Source organism: Diabrotica undecimpunctata, chromosome 10, assembly GCF_040954645.1.
Source record: "Diabrotica undecimpunctata isolate CICGRU chromosome 10, icDiaUnde3, whole genome shotgun sequence".
NCBI lineage: Eukaryota > Metazoa > Arthropoda > Insecta > Coleoptera > Chrysomelidae > Diabrotica > Diabrotica undecimpunctata.
In genome coordinates, this window is record NC_092812.1 from 72005319 (window position 1) to 72025080 (window position 19762).

At 33.8% G+C, this 19762-nt stretch overlaps 1 protein-coding gene across 3 annotated transcripts in view; it reads left to right on the forward strand.

The window, feature by feature from the left end:
- Nucleotides 1-16048, forward strand: part of PRL-1 (protein-tyrosine phosphatase 4A family member PRL-1) — a 134868-nt gene extending 118820 nt beyond the window's left edge. For all 3 annotated transcript variants that reach the window (XM_072546638.1, XM_072546640.1, XM_072546639.1), the window contains exon 4: nt 13831-16048. In XM_072546638.1, the coding sequence (XP_072402739.1) occupies nt 13831-13942 (112 nt within the window). In that variant the 3' untranslated portion in view covers nt 13943-16048. The remainder of the gene's footprint in view (nt 1-13830) is intronic.
- The last annotated feature ends 3714 nt before the right edge of the window (nt 16049-19762 follow it).

A 19762-nucleotide genomic window follows, 5' to 3' on the forward strand; every position in this document is an offset into this window, starting at 1 on the left:
TGGTAGTCGCCTATTATTTCCTCTGCGTATGGAGTTAGCCTTCTAGACAGTATTATGGATATAATTTTGTACGTTGTATTGATTCAACGATATTCCTGTATAGTTCCGACATATTTGTTTGTCTCCCTTCTTGTGGATAGGTACTATAAGGCTTTCCTGCCAGTGTTTCGGTATTTCTTCTCTTTCCCAGACTTCTCTTATAAGACGATATATCTTAAGGTGGAGCTTTTCTCCCCCTTTTTTTAGTAGTTCCGTCTGTATGCCGTCTGGGCCTGGGGCTTTATGGTTTTTTAGGGATGTAATTGTGGACTTTACTTCAGCTAGTGTGGGCCCTGGTATTTCAGGTTCGGCTAACTGGTACTGTCTTTGTAGCCTGTCGTTGTGGGTTTTTCTGTATTTAGGAATTGCTCAAAATACTTTCTCCATTGGTGGCTTATCTCTTAGTCGTATGTGAGCAATTGTCCTGCATCGTCTTTTATAAATCTTGGGCTGTTGGTCGTGTTGCCCTTCATTGTTTTTAGGTCCTTATGAAACTGTCTAGACTGACCGGTTCTATGTTCCTCCTCCAGTTGCTGTATTCGCGCTTCTAGGTACTGTTTCTTTTTTCTTTTCAAAAGTCTTCTCGTTTGAGTCCTTACTCTGTTGTAGTCTTCCCTGTTCTCATCTGTAGGGCATATTAGTAACTCTAGCCTCTTCGATTGCTTTCTGATGCAAGCTTTGTTCGCACTCCTGGTCAAACCACTGGTTTTTCTTCTTGTTATTCCTTTCTTTTCCTATAGTTTCCACTGCGGCGCTTTCTATGGCGTTCGTTATATTTTGCCATTTCTGGTCTATGGTCAATTCTGGCGTTGATGTTTCTTCTTCTTCCAGTGTCTGCAATTTGTTTTGGTTATCTCTGTTAGCTATTTTTTGTGTACTGTGAAAATTTATTGAAGTCAAGTGGTTATTAACAACCACGTTTTAACGAGGTATGGTAGCGCCTCAGAAGGCTCCTCAAGCATCCTTGGCTGGGCAGTATCAAGCTGTCATTGGAGACTATCTAAGTAAGGCCAACCCATACTAGTCACACCGAGCTTTGCTAGAGCTAAATTCACAATTGCTATTCGGAGGTCAACGAAATTTCAACCAAGCAGTAACATATTCTCCTCTAAATGCAATACTTGGAGATACATTTTGCTCGAGATGTACGACCATTTGTGTATCTCTGTGTCGTATATTATCCCCACCAGTTTCCTAGAAACCAATCTCAATACCCTGAGAAACGTTGAACATTTGGGCCACTTGTTGTTGATTTCAATTACCATGTTGCGAAAGGACCAATATCCTGGCAAGGTTTTCGACGAAAGTCTTGGTAATGGCATAATACAGAAACTAGACACGGGATTAAACTTCACGAGACTTCTATAAGCTGGCCATGTCGTGAAAATACAGGCCGAAGGATTGCCAAAAAGAGCCTTCAAAATCAAGCCCAAGGAAAAAGTAGGAGAATAAAGTGGTAGCGGATTCTGGAAGAAGCAAAATTTGCTTCGGCAACGTTGGAGGAGGCCAAAGCTCGATTTGGACTGTAGTGCCATTGGAGAGAGGGATACAGGAAAATATCAAAAATAGGATAAAATTTGTACTGGTGGCGAAGAAAGCGGTATTTAATAGGTTTAACGGACAGATTAATTTTTGCTATTGACAAACAAATATTTTGAAAAAAATTATATATGATTAATCAAATTATCCATCTCCAAAGTCGGGCAGTGTATTCGGCGTTTTCTATTTACACTAGACATTTTAAAATTTCTTATCCAATTTTCTAATTAATTTGCTTTTTGTAGTACCCGATTTTGGTTCGAAATTGAATTCCTTTAAATAGTATTTTCTTTTATTTAATCAAACATCTTTTCCAGCAAGGGTTTCAAATAAATTTTTTTGATATTGTTTACCCAATTTAATAGTGTCTCCGGAGAATTTAGGATTCTAAGCGCAGAAAAATTTTCGCAGCTGCAAATAATATACACTGGAGACGTTTTTAAATCAATATTTATTAACGAGTCTGGAGTCCTTCTAAGAAGTTTTCAAAAAGCCCACGTATCCTGACCTTTTCCTTGACGCGTGGGTTTTTTTATATCGAATTTTATCGGTATTTTATACAGGGTTGAATTGTTATCAGGTTTTGAATCAAAACATTTGAAATTCTGACTGAAAAATAATATAAAATTTTAATTATCTTTAACTTTGTTTTTTTGAGATATAGCTCAAGCTGTAAAGAAAGAAACGTGCATTACTCAGTGAATTTTTGAAACCAGCACAACGTTATGAAGAGCAATGTCGGGAGTAACCTTCAAGTGTTTGCAACTCCAAACTGTTGGTTATAATTTTTTTATGGCACTTTTAAGGTGCAACAAACGGTGTTTTTTGATAAACAATTGACAAACAATTGATAAACAAAAATGTCAATTTTTTGACAATTTTAATTTTTGAAATAACTTTTGTAAATATTCTTTTTTTATGCCAAAAAGCATTATATTGTAGCTCTTTTAATTAAAAATCTAATGAGACTTCGTAAAATCCGATCGGTCAACATCCACCAGGAGTCCAACCTCATTCCTGTCGATATTGTCGAGTTGCAAATTTTTCATTTTCTATGTACTTTGGAAATGCATTTTTCCTATGCACAAAATACAATTTGCATTTTACTACCATGAATTTTGTTCACAATTTTTCCTGACACTTTCCTGAATCAAATGTAAAAAGTTGCACAGCGATTAATCGTACTACGGAAAATTGGTAGGTTTAGTACTTGGTAGTGCTTCATTTCCTCGCCTACATAGAATTTCAAAAATTCTAATTTTTTTTGTACAAATTTAATACTAATTTTATCATGAATTAAATCTGAACTCTGAGCTGTATTATTCCTTAGTTGTCTTACTGAGGTATTTATCAGAATGATACGAGCAAAAGTCAACTCAACAATAAATCAACAGCAATCAGCAAATCAACATAAAAAGAGAAATGATCATAATGTTTAAAAAAAATCTCATGGTATCTGGACACCCCCATTAGATATCAACCAATATCAGGCACATATCAATAATAAGCTGCTACTACTACAAGAAAGTCACCGAGTGCACTGTCCTAAAAGAAAATCAGATAGTAAAATAAGTCCATATATTGAAACGCTGTTGGATCAAAGAAGACAAATGAGAAACGCTAAGAATGCAGACAGTCACACAAGAGAAATGAATAAAACTGTTTCGAAGGCAACTAAGAGAGATTTAAGGAAATTTAAAACCGATAATATTAAACACACTATAGAGGAATATAACAGCCTACAAATTCTATATGGAAAGCTATCGAATGGAAAATGCGAAATTCATAAATTAAGAAACAAGCAAAATGAAATGATATCACGTAGAGACGAGTTAATACGAGTCGTCGAAGAGTTTTACGAGGAATTATATGGAAGTATATGGCGTATCCGTTCTTTTATATGGCGTGGAGTCATGGACCTTAACTGAAGCATCACTGAAGAGACTCGAAGCATTTGAGATGAGGTGCTATAGACGCATGTTGAGGATTTTCTGGATAGACAGAGTTACCAACGAAGAAGTACTACATAGAATGGGTAAAGAGCGCGAACTAGTCGTAACCATAAAACGTCGCAAACTAGAATACCTGGGCTATATAATGCGCAATGAACAACGATATGACCTACTTCGGACCATACTTCAAGGTAAACTGCATGGGAAAAGAGGTCCAGGACGAAGAAGAATATCCTGGCTGCATAACCTGCGAAAATGGTTTAACTTAACCGGACTTTTCAGGGCAGCAGTCAACAAAGTCAGAATAGCCATATTAGTGTCACAACATTCGTAACGGATAGGCACCATAACGAGAAGATCAAACAGGAATACAAACAGCCATTTCAAAGAAGATCATGAATCAAGGTTCCGAACTAATGCCAAACATAAAGGTAGATGAGATTCGACAAACATTAAGAAAAATGAAAAATAACAAAGCCCCAGGAGAGGATGGAATTGTAATAGAAGCTATCGTAAATGGAGGAGATATGCTATTAAATAAATTAAGGAAACTGTTTAATCTATGTTTGCAGCAAAGAGAGGTGCCCAAATAATGGAACAATGCTATAACCATCCTTTTGCATAAAAATGGAGATAGAACGGACCTAGAAAATTATAGACCTATTAGCCCGTTGAACCACATATACAAGCTCTTCACTAGGTTAGTGACATCAACATTGGAGAAAAAATTAGATTTCTACCAACTGAAAGAGCAGGCAGGATTCCATTCAAATTATGGTACCAATGACTTCATACAGTAAAGCCAGTCATTGAAAAATCTATAGAATACAACAAACCTCCAATGAACGACAGCAGGATTGACCATAGGTATAGTGAACGTATTTGCAATATTTACAAAAATGCCACTATAACTGTTAAGATACACGATAAAAACCAATAAAAATAAAACGTGGAATAAGGCAAGGAGATACATTGTTACCGAAATTATTCATAACGGCATTAGAGTATGCCTTTAAGATGGTCAATTAGGACCACAGAGGAGTAACAATAGACGGCAAAAAGCTTAACCATCTCCGTTTCGCAGATAACATTGTCCTTATCACAGATAATTTAGGAGAAGCCACAGTTATGTTAAATGAATTGGACTTTGCATTTTCGAAGGTGAGCCTCAGAATGAACTTGACCAAAACTAAGTTTATGACAAATATGGTCCCCAATAACCATTTAACTATTCAAGACAAAGTGGTAGAACTGGTGGAGAAATATACGTATTTGGGCCATGAAATAAGAATCAGCAGGGATAACCAAACATGCGAAATCAAAAGACGAATTACTTTAGCGTGGGCAGCCTTTGGAAAACTGCGAAACACACTTAGGGCCAACATACCAATTAGCCTCAAAAGAAAAGTATTAGACCAATGCGTATTACCGGTCAGGACCTATTGGGCGGAAACTATAACTCTAACCAAGACTACGGCTTTGAAATTTAGAGTGGCACAGAGACGAATGGAACAGTCTCAGTCTTTGCTGGGAATGATGTTGCTGCATCGATTAAAAAACCAAGATCTGCGAAGAAGGACGAGTATTGCTGCTGATATTATTGCTGAGTATTGTACTTTTCTAATCCTTCAATGTTTCGCCTTAATCTCTGAAAAGGTTACCCATACTTTAGGTTATGTTATAAATGACGAATCTTTGCCTCTTAATTATTTGAGTTATCCTGCTGTTTAATTTTCCTTGTGAATTTTTATAAGCTGCTTGTATATAGGCATATTTAAATTATTAAAAGTAGATTCGACGAGAAAACAAGATGCCCCTGAATTTGCACAATCCCGGTGTTGCCACGTTAAATGAAACAATTTCCGTATTTTATCAATTTGCCCATTGTAATGAACGTTTAAATAAAGACACTTCATTTCAAAATGTTTTTCTGGAGATATTATCCCACCGACGCAGAATTCTCTCGTTCTATTAATATACCACTCGGGAGAAGTTATGCAAAATATGTCAATTTCATGAGTTCAATTAGCGTCTTGCGAATTTCTGTTGTTGGATAAAATTATTTCTAATTAGAGGATTGTTTTTCGAAAAATCAAATTAGAACTACCCACTTCGACATTATAATGGCTTCTTCGTTTGATTTGAAGTCATAGTGAGGCAATGTAATCATTACGACTCGTTTATTATATAAAACCGTTTTTGGACGATGTTTTTTTTTATTAATCTATGTTTGCGTAATGAAGCGTTTGCTTGTTTTGTGGACACTTGTGACTTTGCTTTTTTATTGTTGGTAGATTTTAGTAAATTGCTTCATATTATTATTTTTCAGCACCGGCAGAGGCAACGTTGGAAAAATTTTCAATGAGTCAATATTAAATCTACATTTATACATTGTCTTTAAAATAGATAGTGTGTTTTATCGAACCCGTTGTTTTATAAATAAAATTATTAGAATGATAAAAAAATAATAGGGAGAAAAATGCGAAATTCAGTTCTCTAAAACCCCTTATAAATATGTTTAAAGGTAGATGAAATAAAAAGAAAATATCTAACAAAAGGAAAGCTTCAATAATATTCAAGACAAAAATTATAGTGTACCATACATAGTGACCTAAATTACTAAGAAGTAAACTTAGAGTACTGAGACAATATGTGACTCGAACGCACCGTTGTTCCGGCCTGGTAAATTATGGGCGGGGTCGTTATAGAGGTGAGAAACATAAGAAAGATAGACATCTGTGCTTTGCATTAATTCATCCAGCTGATAGTTAATTTTTATTCTTTACGAACCATGGCTACAATTAGTTCGTCCAAATATTTTTTCAGTATTATGCGCTAAAATATCCTCAATTGATTTTTATCAGAGGTTGAAAGGCTCATGTTTCATATCCATATGTGATCACTAGTCTAATTACTGTTTTGTAGATTCTAAGATTAAACTCGCGATTCAGTTACTTACTTTTTATTCTTGCAGTTCTTGCATTCTATGCAGTCTTTTTATGCATAAAAGCACTGATTACGGGTAAGAATCCGTGTTTGTATTTCTTGACTGACGTTGCTGACATTTATTATTGGGGCTAGGTAGGGAAAGGTGGAGGCATATTCGTAGGTATGGTTGTGTACCTCCAGATTCTCATGTCGATTTGACTTTGGGCACTCCATATATTTTGTTTTCCTTTCTTTTATATTTAGACCAAATGCAGCGGCTTCCTGTTTCAAATCTATAGCTTTTTCGGTTAATACCCTTCTATTGCAGCTTATTATGGCAACATCACCCGCATATGTGCATATTTGAGCGGAACTTGTATTCATACAGCCGATCATATCTACTTTTCTGATAACAGCTTCCAAAATTATATTAAAAAGTGTTTCTAATATGGCATCACCTTGCCTAACTCCATTTTCAATATGAAATGCCTCCGTTATAGCTCCATCTATTCTCACCATGGCCTTGGAACTCTCCAAAGTCATTTGTATAAGTTTACCTAACTTTTTCGGTATTCCTAAAATGGATTCCTAAAGTGGAGCAGCTAATATATAAAAATTCACAAGACAAAGAAGAACAAGATTGCGAAGTAACTTTAATTCCCTGGCATTTCTCTTTAATAGAGAAATAACACTAAAGAAATACTTGTAATAGTCGAACGCGTATCTACAATAAAAAAACATAAACAAGAACAAAAAGTAGAAATTCCTTTACAGACCGGGTATCTTATAAAAGAAAAGAAATACTCCAATATATGGGCACCGGGGAGCAATTGCACCCCTCTGTCTGGAAAGAAAGTGCTTATCTATACATGTGTAGTTCTGTATTTTATATTGGTTAATAGTATGTGTCAATCAAAGTATGTGCATCTCTGAAAAGCAGATGCACCCCCCTGAAAATAATCCTGGCAGCGACCATGCCCCGATATGAAATGATTATAGTATATATGTTTAATGTTCCTGCAAACATAACAGATTTAATAGAGAAATAGTTGCAATAACAGAATATATATGTTTTTTATGAACATAAGAAGGGATGTCTCTACAGACTGGGTATCTTTCAGGATAAAAGATATACCCCAATAAATGGTTATCACAACCGACTAGGCTCCTACAATTAGGAAACCGCAACTAGAGATGGTTCAAATAAGCGACAACGAATCTCTTCAAGCGGAGAACTCTAAACACACATAAAAGCAGTAAAAGAAGAATACTATCCGGCTCGAAGGACCATTATGTCGCTTTCTGCGTATACGATGACCTCTATATAATGTATGAGGATATCAGAAAGGAAGTATGGACATATACGTACAATCTAGAACCTACTGATTTCTCCTCTTCGAGTATGTATATTACGATAGACAAATAATAATCAAGAAGACTATAGTAAGCTCTATTTAAAACAGGTAAAATCATACATACATTTAATTTCAAATCATTAGTATCTACAAATTAGTTGCGACGTGACAAAGATATAAAAGCCAATATTTATTTATTGCCGTAAATAAGTGTATAAGAGGTACACAAGCTACAATAATACAAAAGATTTACGAGTACATCTTAGAAATAAGATAATGACTGGACCATCAACGCAGGTCGCCAATAAATTGACCCTCTGAAAGCAAGCTATTATAATATACCTGAATAGGATCGAAGGTGTGATAAACGAATTAATGTCAAAGCAATTTGAAATTCGGTAAATGACTGGGTAAATTAATGTTATACATGTTATACTGATAAAAAATATTCACTATATATAATAATACAGTTAATTGGTGTAAAATAAATCAATCTTGTTTATAAAGACACACAACATGCAATCGGATACAAAAGTCATGAATTTTATTGGACTTACTATAAAAATTAATAAACACAATTCAAAGTAAAATTAGCAATAAAAGACACATTCAATTATTAATAGTGAAATTAAAACAATTCGTTAAAATCAGCACGTGAATTGTACGCCATAATAGTGGTATTAATATAGTTATTAATAAACCCAATGAAATAGAATCAGTGGAAAAAAATGCAATTATACAATACAGTAAAAATGTCTAAGCAAATGTAAAATGTTCTTATCGGTTAAAAAGTTCTCAACACGCGACAGAATATGAAATAATTCAGCATAACAATATAAATTTGCAACACATGTATAAAACAATGTTATGCAAGTAAACGGTACTTAAGACCCGTTTACACGGGTAGAGTAATGATGCAAGTACTTGGTAGAGTAGAGTAACTCTACCCGTAAAAACGCTCAGCGCAGTAGAGTAGCAAGTAGAGTGCATTGTAGGTGGTAGAGTAGAGTGACTAGCAACATGTGGCAAAGTAACTCTACTCTACTACCACCACCACCGCCAAAATGTTCACTTGCCTGCGCACTCTACCCATGGAACGCGGTTAATTCTGGTAGAGTAGAGTAAGTAGGAGAGTGCATAGGGACGCTGTCATTGCATCGGTACTATACTTGTAACTCTCCTCGTGTAAACGGTATCAAGCCATTTTTGGTAGAGTAGCGAGTAGAGTCGACTCTACTCGCTATTCTACTCTCCTCACAACTCTACCCGTGTAAACAAGTCTTAAATATACAGTGATGAGTGCCTTAAGAACTGGCAAAATAACACAAAAGATAGAAAACATAATACGTTGTGAAATAAAAAGAGATGAAAGTAGTAGAGGTGGGAAACTATCGATAGAAACCTCTAATTTACATTACATTATATTAGGACTATCGATAGTTTCCCACCTTTAGACGTTAGCTTATGAGCTAGTTGACTTCAGTCATAATATTACAAGTATGACGTCGAACATTAACATTTTTTAAATTTCGCATAAAGTAAAAACTAATTAAAGGCAATAAAGCAAATGTAAATAAACAGTTTAATTAGTAGTAATTTGATAATTAATTCTGTGTTCACGAATACAGAATAACAAGCTATGATAATTATGTATTGAGAAGAGTGTATGCGACGTCTCAAATCATAGTTTATTATTGATCAATACTTTAATTTTTAATAAAAAAATACTCATACTTAAACTGTTTTTACTTACATTACGTGATACGTATGACTATGACTGAAGTCAACCAGCTCATAAGCTAACGTCTAAAGGTGGGAAATTTTCGATAATGCTAATGTAATGTAAAGTAAATTATACGTTTATATCGATAATTTCTCACCTCTACTACTTTCATCTCTTTTTATTTCACAATGTATTATGTTTTCTATCTTTTGCGTTATTTTGCCGGTTCTTAAGGCACTCATCCCTGTATAACAGCAACAATGTATATGTACAACAAATAATGTGTTTACTCAAAGCTTGTATGTTAACGTGGGATAATTGCGATAGCAGAGTGCTACCCCGTAGCTAAAGAGAAGTCCGTCTCGCTGCAGACCAGGAACAAAGGAGCTAAGATTCCAAAATGCATCTCCTGATAGCCTGCTCTATACAGGAAATCCCGGTGGGGGCGACCTTGTAGGTGGAAGAAGCATTGTTGCTTAATACTTTAAATGAGTGGTGAACTCTGCTCATTTGATTCGTACCACTGGCAATTAGATGGGGTTCTCGGTACGACGTAGCAATAATTTTCATTTAATATTTAATTATTATTTACATACAGTTGCGAAACACAAAGAAAGAGTGGTTGACCAATGAGTATGAAGAGGTTGAAGAGATAGGAAAGAAATTGACTTTATACGTCAATAAGATACAGTGGAGTGGAAATCGCCAGACAGTAGAGTCATTGCGCTCCCAAACATCTTGCTTGAGTTATTGCACAGCTTTCATAGTTAGATTATACGTATTATATATAGATATAAATAGACGTATTTTCAACTGAAATTCCCTTTAAAGATAGTAAATTTATCATGATAGAGCCCTTACGTTTTTACATTCCAAGCATTTACAAATCTATGTCCGTTTCATTGTCTCTCACCAGTATATATCGTTACAGTACATTTAACCAACTTACACCTCTCAACGATTAATGGTAAACTGCACTGGAGTTCTCAACTGGAGTTACAAGAGTACTATTTATTAACAAAAAATGTAACAAAATATGCAAAACTATGAACAACGGGTTAATGACACATATATTTATTTTATACCTAAAATTTAGCAAAGTGTTAAACATTATGGAGAACACCAGTGCAGTTTACCGTGCCTTTTACTACAACGAAAGGTTTTCTGCGAATTCTGTAAATCGTTTAGAGGTGTAAGTTGGTTGAATGTACTGTACATAACCGACTCTTTCACTTAAAATCGCTGTTCTTGATCAAATTGAGTTTCCTTGTTTTTCAGTTTCTTCTTCTTTTTATTTTCTTATTTCATAATTAATTTTTACTTTACTTAACTACTTACGGTAACTACTTAACAAAAGCCGTAGGATCAGCATGTAAATACTGCGGAAAAAGCATTATTCCGGGAGCACGCGCAGGTTCTTTTAAGTGTTAAGTAGTTAAGGGACAATAACGAGACGATGACTTGTCGAAGTCTACTTTTATAGTTATTTTCCAATTGCATGTAAAAGTGTATTCTGGCATTCACACAAATTGCTTATAGAGCAGAAGCGTGGCTTCAAGGATCATGACACTTTACATGTCACACAAAACAATCAGAACAGTTATCCGATGTTTGTATAATAAATACAGAATCTTGACCCAATAAATAATATTCTATATTATTTAATACTAATATACTCTTCAAAAATCTAAATAATCATTCGCGTCACATCATAATCCTTTTACACGAGGTAAAGTTTTCAATAAACTTTACCTCCTGTTTTTGGTAGGTTTCTCGTAATTTTCATACAAAAGTAATAATTGTCGTCAATAATTTTGTTTGCGTTGCGTGCAAATTCCAATTGTTTGAGAAAAGGAACGCAACACATAAATCATAATCATTTAGGTTACATTGACGCAAAATAAGTTTGACGTGGTTACATTTTCCGCTTTACGTTTATGGATTTTTATGGCTCCTGTCCCTGAGTATCCCCGTCCGCCTTTCTTCGTCCTATTTCACGTTATATTTTAGAAATAGATCTTATCTTGCTTGTAAGCTCTAAAACTAATTTATTGTCATTTTGTTGATAAATGATATGATAGTTTTAACCCTTAACTGGTCCGGCGTCGCCTTACAGTCTAGGCTTCATAAATAAATTATATTTTTCGATTGACAAAATTTCCCTTCGATTTCTAGTTCTACCTTTTCCTCCTTCTAGTGAATCATGATAATATGGTAATAAAACTTTATGATTTGTACTATATTTAGTGAACTAAATTACAAAGAAGTAAACTTAGACCAGTGATACACTAGGTGACTCGAAGGCACCGTTGCTCAGTCCTGGTAGGTTATGGACGGGATCTTTTATAGAGGTGAGAAACACAAGAATGATAGACACAAAACAACAAAAAAGAACTCTTTAAAAAAGGGCGCTACTGTTTTTAAATCTTTGAATCCCCAAAAAAAAACAGAAAAGCGATATTCCTAAAACAAAAAGAAAAACTTAAAATACTGATATCAAAACAGAATGAAAATATTCGTAAAGTGCAAGTATCATAAAAATAAAAAATGTTAAAATTCACTATATAAAAATATATTTAAAATATCAAATATAATTAAGTATAGGGTAATTCTAGGAGAGATGACTTACAAAATTTAGAACTTCGTTATAATATTTATTTAAAAAGATGCAAAAACGTGTAAATATAAAGGTATGAAGCATTCAGCTGACTACATTTTAATAATAAACTAAAGATGTTAATTCTAAGAAAAATTAATAAAATGAGCAAAATGTATTTCAAGATAAAAGCCATCTCTCCTCTACTATATAGGAGAGATGACTCGTCACCTCGGGTGAGATGGCGTGCTCATATTAATTAATAAAAAACAATATTTTAGGAGAATATTCAAGTCTACATTATTAATTTTTAGTTTTACATATTTTTCTTCCACACACATCACAAAAGTTCACGTATTTTGTGGTCTTTTCATAATCTTCGCCGCAGCTAACGCATGTTGCTCCTTCTTCATCGCCGCTGGAAGAATTGTAAATAATAGATTCGTCCCCATGGTCTTCGTCAGAGGAAGAACTTTTTCTGTTTCCACGAGTCTGTGGAAATAAATTTCCACAGACTCGCGGAAAAGCCGATTTTCACTGTCGGACGGAAAAATCGGCGAGTACATTTTGTCGGACAATGTAAAAATAGTATTTTTCACGTTATTTTTGAACGATACAGAGAAATTCAGCTTGTTATTACTAAATTTTTTGAAGTTGTTTTTTTGGCATGTTTAGTTTGGTGGAACTCCCTTATGGAACCAAAATTTTTATCAGACAAGATTTTTTTCGGATATTTCACGAAGTCGTCTTTTGTATTCATTAAACAGCAATACGTTATTAATAAATTTGATACATCACTTCAAAATGACCACTTTTGGATAAGCTGGAGAGAAAAAGCACCCGGTACAGAATTTGGGGGTCGAGGTCTTATGAAACTATCCTGAAAATTTTAGCCTGTTATGTATGAGTGATACAGTATGTCGCCTGGCACCTAGACTAATAAGTAAATAAAATGTAAGTGTCAATATAGGTAACATAATGATAACAGTCGCCAAAAACACCTCGTCTTATTACAAAATAACTCCAAAATAATCATAATTAAAAAAGTCCTAAATTGTGGGTGGCAACTTCATTTGGTTTTAAAAAATGAACCAAGTCATATTTTGACATGAAACAAAAAACACAATGCTTAGGAGACATGGTTGCAACCGAAAAATAAGGTTTTACGAAAATTTGCAAACGGAATTATTCCACAGGATGTTTCAAAGTTGTAATAATAAAACCACGTTTTAATTAACCCCGTACAATAAATCAAATATAAAATTTTATCTGACTATACCAAATTAAAATTTATAAATTTATACACAGTGTGCTAAAAAAATTATCAAAATAGGGCGAAAAATACAAAAATTGAAATACTTTGAATTTGACCAAAATTTTCTCCGTTGCGTTTTTTTTTTCATCTGAGTGTATGAGCAAAATAATGAGTTTGACGTTTTTTCCCCATTAAAAATTGATGAATCCCTAGATGAGAGTCTTTTGTTATATCTCATACTACACAGTTTAACTGTCAAACCCGTCTATACAGTTGTGTCGACTAAAAATATAACTAAATTGGCCTATCAGTGTAAAGAGCCGGATTTTCGATCCGCATCTATCGTGAACGACCCATCCCTAATGGCGGAATTATTAAGGGTTAATTATAAAAACAGTTATTATTATTTAGGTCAAAAGTATTAATAAGTATGTTGTTTTCAGAAAAAGGAGAGGTGCAATAAATGCCAAACAACTAGCATTTCTGGAAAAATACCGTCCCAAATCCAGACTAAAATCCAAGAATGGCCACAAGAACTCTTGCTGCGTTCAGTAAATAATATCTCTCTTAATATGTGTTCAAATAGCGACAGGGCACTTACTAAAATAATTATTTTGGTCTCATGAGAGTTAAATATACGTAATGCTTATTTTAAAATATACATAATCATAATTGAGCTGAAACAAGTTGTTCACAAATTAGAAGCTTAACCTGTCTGGATCCACTTAATTTATACATTATATATGATTTTTTAGCTTTTGTTTAGCTGGAACTTATTTGTTCCAATATATTCTTATTATTATAAAAATTCTCAACATTAATTTTTACTTAACATCCCCATAGTACCAACTCACTCCTCACTAATCCAATCTTTTCGTCTACTTATTTTTATACCTGCATTGGTGACGATACTGTCGACCTTGTTATGTAGTTGGCTTACTCTGCTCCGTAGTTTGCAATAATAATTGTATTGTCTACATATCTCACATTGCAGATCTTTCTTCTTTCAGTGTTATTACTTTAGTAAACCGGAAATTTAATCAGTTCTGTATTCACTTTCACATCATTAGATCAAAGGGTTTGCTATAATTACTCGTAGTAAAGCACAATCAGTTCCCTAGTTTCACGTCCCGTTTGTGTAGAGGCACTACAACTGTATCGTAAGAAGAATTACTTTCAGTACAATGTGTCTACGAGCGCAATAAGGTTAAAATATGTGAAAGTCAGTCGCAATATAAAATTTCTGATATATCAAGTGAATATATTTTAAAAGAGAAACACGCGGCAAGGTATATGTACGTAGATATTGTACAGGAAACTTATTTTACTGCTATATATGCTATCAAATTTGTACTAGCTTTCAACTGATTTTCTCATATTTAGTTACCACAAAAATAAAATTAATAGATACCCACCGGTTTATTTTAATAAAACGTATACCAGATCAGGATAAGCGCCTTTGGTGTGAACGGTAGAAAGTCTTCATTTATTTAACATCGTAAAAACATTTTGTTCTTGTGTTTGAGCTTTTGATTAAACATTGTGATTTTTGCGTTCAGTTTATCAATAGCTAAAAGTTAGTGGATCCCTTCTATTGTCCAGCTGTCTGCAAATTATGTACTTACCGAAACAACTCAACATATTTCATCGTTTTCATATTTTATAGGATTTAGACAGTTCCCCTAACTTTTAGCTAATGATAAATAATATTTAGCATATTTTAGTTTAGTAGCTAAATTTTTCTTATTTTGGAAAAAAAAATAAATGTATTAATCAATGTTGAGAAAATGTAACGTGTATTCAACTACTACTTACTACTTAATTCATCAACTACACATCCAACAAAAATGATCGAATCTCAGCATTTATGATCTTACTAGTAGGGAGAGATATATATTTAGGCCTAAGCAACCCAATACAATGTATTTTTTACCTATTTTGATCAAATTCCTCTACAATATATAACTTTACGTTCAAATCAAACAAATTATTCTTGTTGATATTTCGAAATATAAATTTCTATTAACAAATCTAAAGTGGTACGAATCCACATCTGTGATAGTCATGGTCTTTTCACTGTGCTCAAAATGTCTTAGAGTATATTTTTAGTCCCAAACTTTCTGCAATAGCTACACTGATTGTTGACAGATTTCCCTAAAGATATACAGATTCTAATTTGTTCGATAGCTTCATTTCTTCAAATCTTCATAACAAATATGTCAACTAACTGTATGAAGGGACGACTTTGACATTGAGCATCTTTTGCGACATAAATGCAAGAAGTTCGATAATTTTTGTATGGTGTTTATTTTAAAGTTGTTATTTATTTCACCTTTCTTATAAAATTATTTAGTGATTGAACTTGACAAGTATACAACTATCATATTTAGTTTTGATTCGTTTACTATGTTTTTAAAAGCAGCTTCTGTTTATCTGTATTCGTTACAAAACACTCTGGATTTAGTACTAAAGAACACTAAACCACGCTTGGTTTATTTTTGAATTAGTATTGTTTGGTACTAAATTCCGTTTTGATGGTTCACATAATACTGCTACTAAAATTGTAAATTATATTTTATAAGTACATTACAGTCATGGATCACATTAACATTCACTTTTTTATGTAGATTTCTGGACAAATATATTTTATTATTATCAGTATTCTGTGTTTTATTTTCTACCCACCAAATATCGGGATCATAGCCTTTATAAAAAGATTAGTTTTGTTGAAATCGACAAATATTTTATGGATATCTAATAAAGCCTCTGTTTTTAATATTCGATTCATGCTCATTTATTCTAACACTTAGTGGTCTGTCTTGCAGTTTCTCCCACATAAAAAATGTTGCGTTCTTTGGTAGTTTTTCCTTAAATACCAGGAGAAACTTCAAGAACTAGTCATAAATGGACCATTCACAAAACTACAAAAGGACCCAACCAAATCATTGGAGAACAAAATTACAGAACATCTCAATTTAAGGAGTACCTTTTCGATCCCTTTTATAAATTGAGACTAGCGTGATAATTGAAAGATATACAAGGAATTACAAATCAAGAACGATATGAAAACCCAAATACATCTAGCAGCAGAAGAAGCCACTGGCAGGGAAAATGATCAAATAAATTATAAAAATAATTGGTGGACAACAAAGATAGAAACCAAACAAAAGAAAAGTAGAAAACTCACCAAAAGTGGCTGACCACAGGAGATCAAGGAGACAGAAGAGAATAGAGAAGCGGAGTTATAAAACAAATAAGAAATAAATAACGAAAAAACAATTTTGGCAAAAAAGTGTAAAGATATAGATAACTTAATGGGAAGCTCAAACGCAAGGGAGGCATGGAAAACGTTGAGAAACGTCACAACATATAAAACGACCAAATCATTGAACTCTATTCATTCCAATTTTCATCTCGCAGGTATTTCAAGAAGACTAAGTGTTAGGATAAATCAGCATGAATCATAAAACAGACTATGACAGATCCCAGATATGCAAACATCCCTGGGATAAGCACAGAAGCCAATGGAAAGATGCATCAATAGTTATGAACAAAACAGACTGTAAAACGAGGAAAATCAAAGACCTCATCTTACTTAATGAAGAAAAATGTGTACTAAACACATCAGTATAATGTAACAGGCTCTGGTTACCAATGCCGAAAGAAGAAATCAGCAATAAGAATATCCAAACTAATTAATAGCAGGTTAGAGACACATTATCTATAATTAACTACATACGCATAAAAAGATCAGAATTTGGTACGAGTCTGAAGGTAAAACACGTCTAAAAACTTCACTCAAGACATGGCTGATGCCTACAAGATCTAGACCAAGTAAATCTCGTTCTTCTTTTTATGAAGAGATGGGTATCTGTTTTTCAATGTGCCTCAAGTAAGTTGTCGTTTCATCGTTTTCGTGATCTTCCTATTGGGGAACCGTCTTTATTTGTTTTCATTCGGCTTATATGATCGTTCCACTCTACTCTTCTATTCCTTACCGCGTGCTTAATGTTCTTCACCTTGCATCTACGTCATATATCTGTACTTCTAGCTCTGTCTCATAGTGTTTTACTATCAATTTATCTAAGCATTTTCATCTCTGTTGTTTCTAACATCCTTTTTATCCTTTCTGTGTCAGGTCGTGTTTCTGCCGCTTGTGTCATTATTGATCTGATGACTGTTTTGTAAATTCTGCCTTTCATTTCTTTCCTGATATTTTTGTTTCTCCAATTTTTTCATTCGGCTCTATTCATTTGATTTTCCACTTCTGTTTCGAGCTTTTCGTAGCTCGATAATGTGATGCCTTATGGATATTTAAAATCCATCACTATTATGTGACCTTCCAGCTCCAATTTACATCTGAGTAAATTTGCTGTTATAACCATGCATTCTTTCTTTTTTTGGGGAAATTAACATGTTAAATTTTCTGACGGTTATAATCAATTGATGCGGCATACGTTGTAAATAAACCATCTTCCCTTTGAGAGAGTAGTATTTCGTCTTCGAATTCTTTTTTAGTTCTGACTTTTTTTATTATTTCATCCATCTGTCTTCTCCCATTACCAGCTTCAATAGGGTCAGTTAGTTCTTTTTCTACTCTTACTTTTCTTGTGTTGTTTTGGTAGATATTTTCGATCGTTTTGATTATTCTTAGAGGTATATTTCTTGCGTACAATAAGTAGATAACGTTCTTTAATTTGACCCGGTCAAATGCCTTCTTAAGTTCCACGAAACATAAATATGCCGGTTTGTTGTATTCTAATGATTTCTCTTGCACTTGCCCTTATTATAAATATAGCGTCCGTGCATGATCTTTCCGACCTTGTTGTTCTTTTGCTAGTATTATAATTTAATTCAGTTTATTTGTTATTACCTTGGTTATTAATTTTGGTGTTGGGCTTCATAAATTAATTCCTCTGTAATTTTCCGGGTCCAATTTGTCTCCCTTTTTGAAGAGAGGTGCATTAGGGTGTTTAATCTCCATTCTTGAGGAATTCTGTTTTGTTCTATTATTTTAGTTTAATTAGGATTAGTTTTAATAGTTGTTTGGTCAGATCTGGCCCTCCGTATTTTAGGAGTTCATTTATTATCGTCAACTTTAACAAATAGGGATGAAAGTAGTCTGCCCATTGTCCTTCTGAATGTGTTTCGTTTTTAGTAGTTCGTTCATCTCTTTTCTTTGTCCTCTGATCATTCTCCGTATTTCTTTTTGTGTCCAGTAGAAGTTTCCCTCTGTGTGTGTTCTGTATTATAAAAAGGCTTTCTTATTTTCTTCACATTTTGTTTTTACTTCCTCTCTAGTCTCTTAACCATGGGGTTTTCTTTTTTGATATGTTAGTGTTCGTAACTTTCATCTCTAAGTGATTCTGTTGTTGCGTTACTTATGTTATTTTTAAGTTATTCCCAGCTTTCCTAGATGTTATCGTTGTCTTATATTTCAATCCCAGCGGTCTTCTGATATTCTTTCAACCAAGTGTCAAATTGGTATTGCCATCCACCACCAATTATAAACATTTACAGGTTAAGATCATTTTTATTTCAGAATTTTTTGAATACTATTTCCGGATTGTTAAAACACATGAAAAATGTAATTCTCATTACAATCAATGTATTGTGGTATTAATCCATATAAAATAAAATGTAACAAACATGCCACAAGAAAACAGTTTCAAAACCTGTTTTGGTGTTATTAGATGAGGGTGTCGGTACTGGCATTGGGTATTTTCTACCCCTGATGGCGGTTGTTCTAGGGTCTCGAGGAGGAGGTTGGAGACAAGAGAAGGGAGGGCTTAGAGAAGGTACCCATTCTTTTTAAATTTTCTTTTCTTTTTTTATTAGTGGGTTGCTACTTTCCTATGACTTCAAAGATATCTGTCTTTGGTCGTTTCTTTTAACTCATGCATAGGTCTTTTGCATATTCCTGCAATTTGGTCGATCCATCTTGTTGGGAATCTTCCTCGTGATCTTCCGCGTTCTACCTTTTCTTGGATAATAAGTCTTTCCATGCTTTCTATGTCTACTCTTATAACATGTCCAAAGTATTTTAGTTGTTTGAGATGTTCTTTGCTGGAAAACAGTTTGCTGACCTTTAGCTCATTGAAAATTGAATTATTTGTCCTGTGGTCGGTCCACTGAATTCTCAACAGTCTTCTCCAACAAATTATTTCAGTAGCTTCTATCTTGCTTTTTTCCGCTTTTCGTAAGGTCCAAGATTCATATACGTATACCAGTATTGGAAATATTAAGCAGTTGATAAACCTCACTTTTAGAGTTCGTGAAATAGGAGTCCTTCCATATTTGTTGCTATCTTTTTGACTATTTGCAAGATTGGGATGCCCTTTTCCCATCCTTCTTAAGAAGTGTTCTTCTCAAATA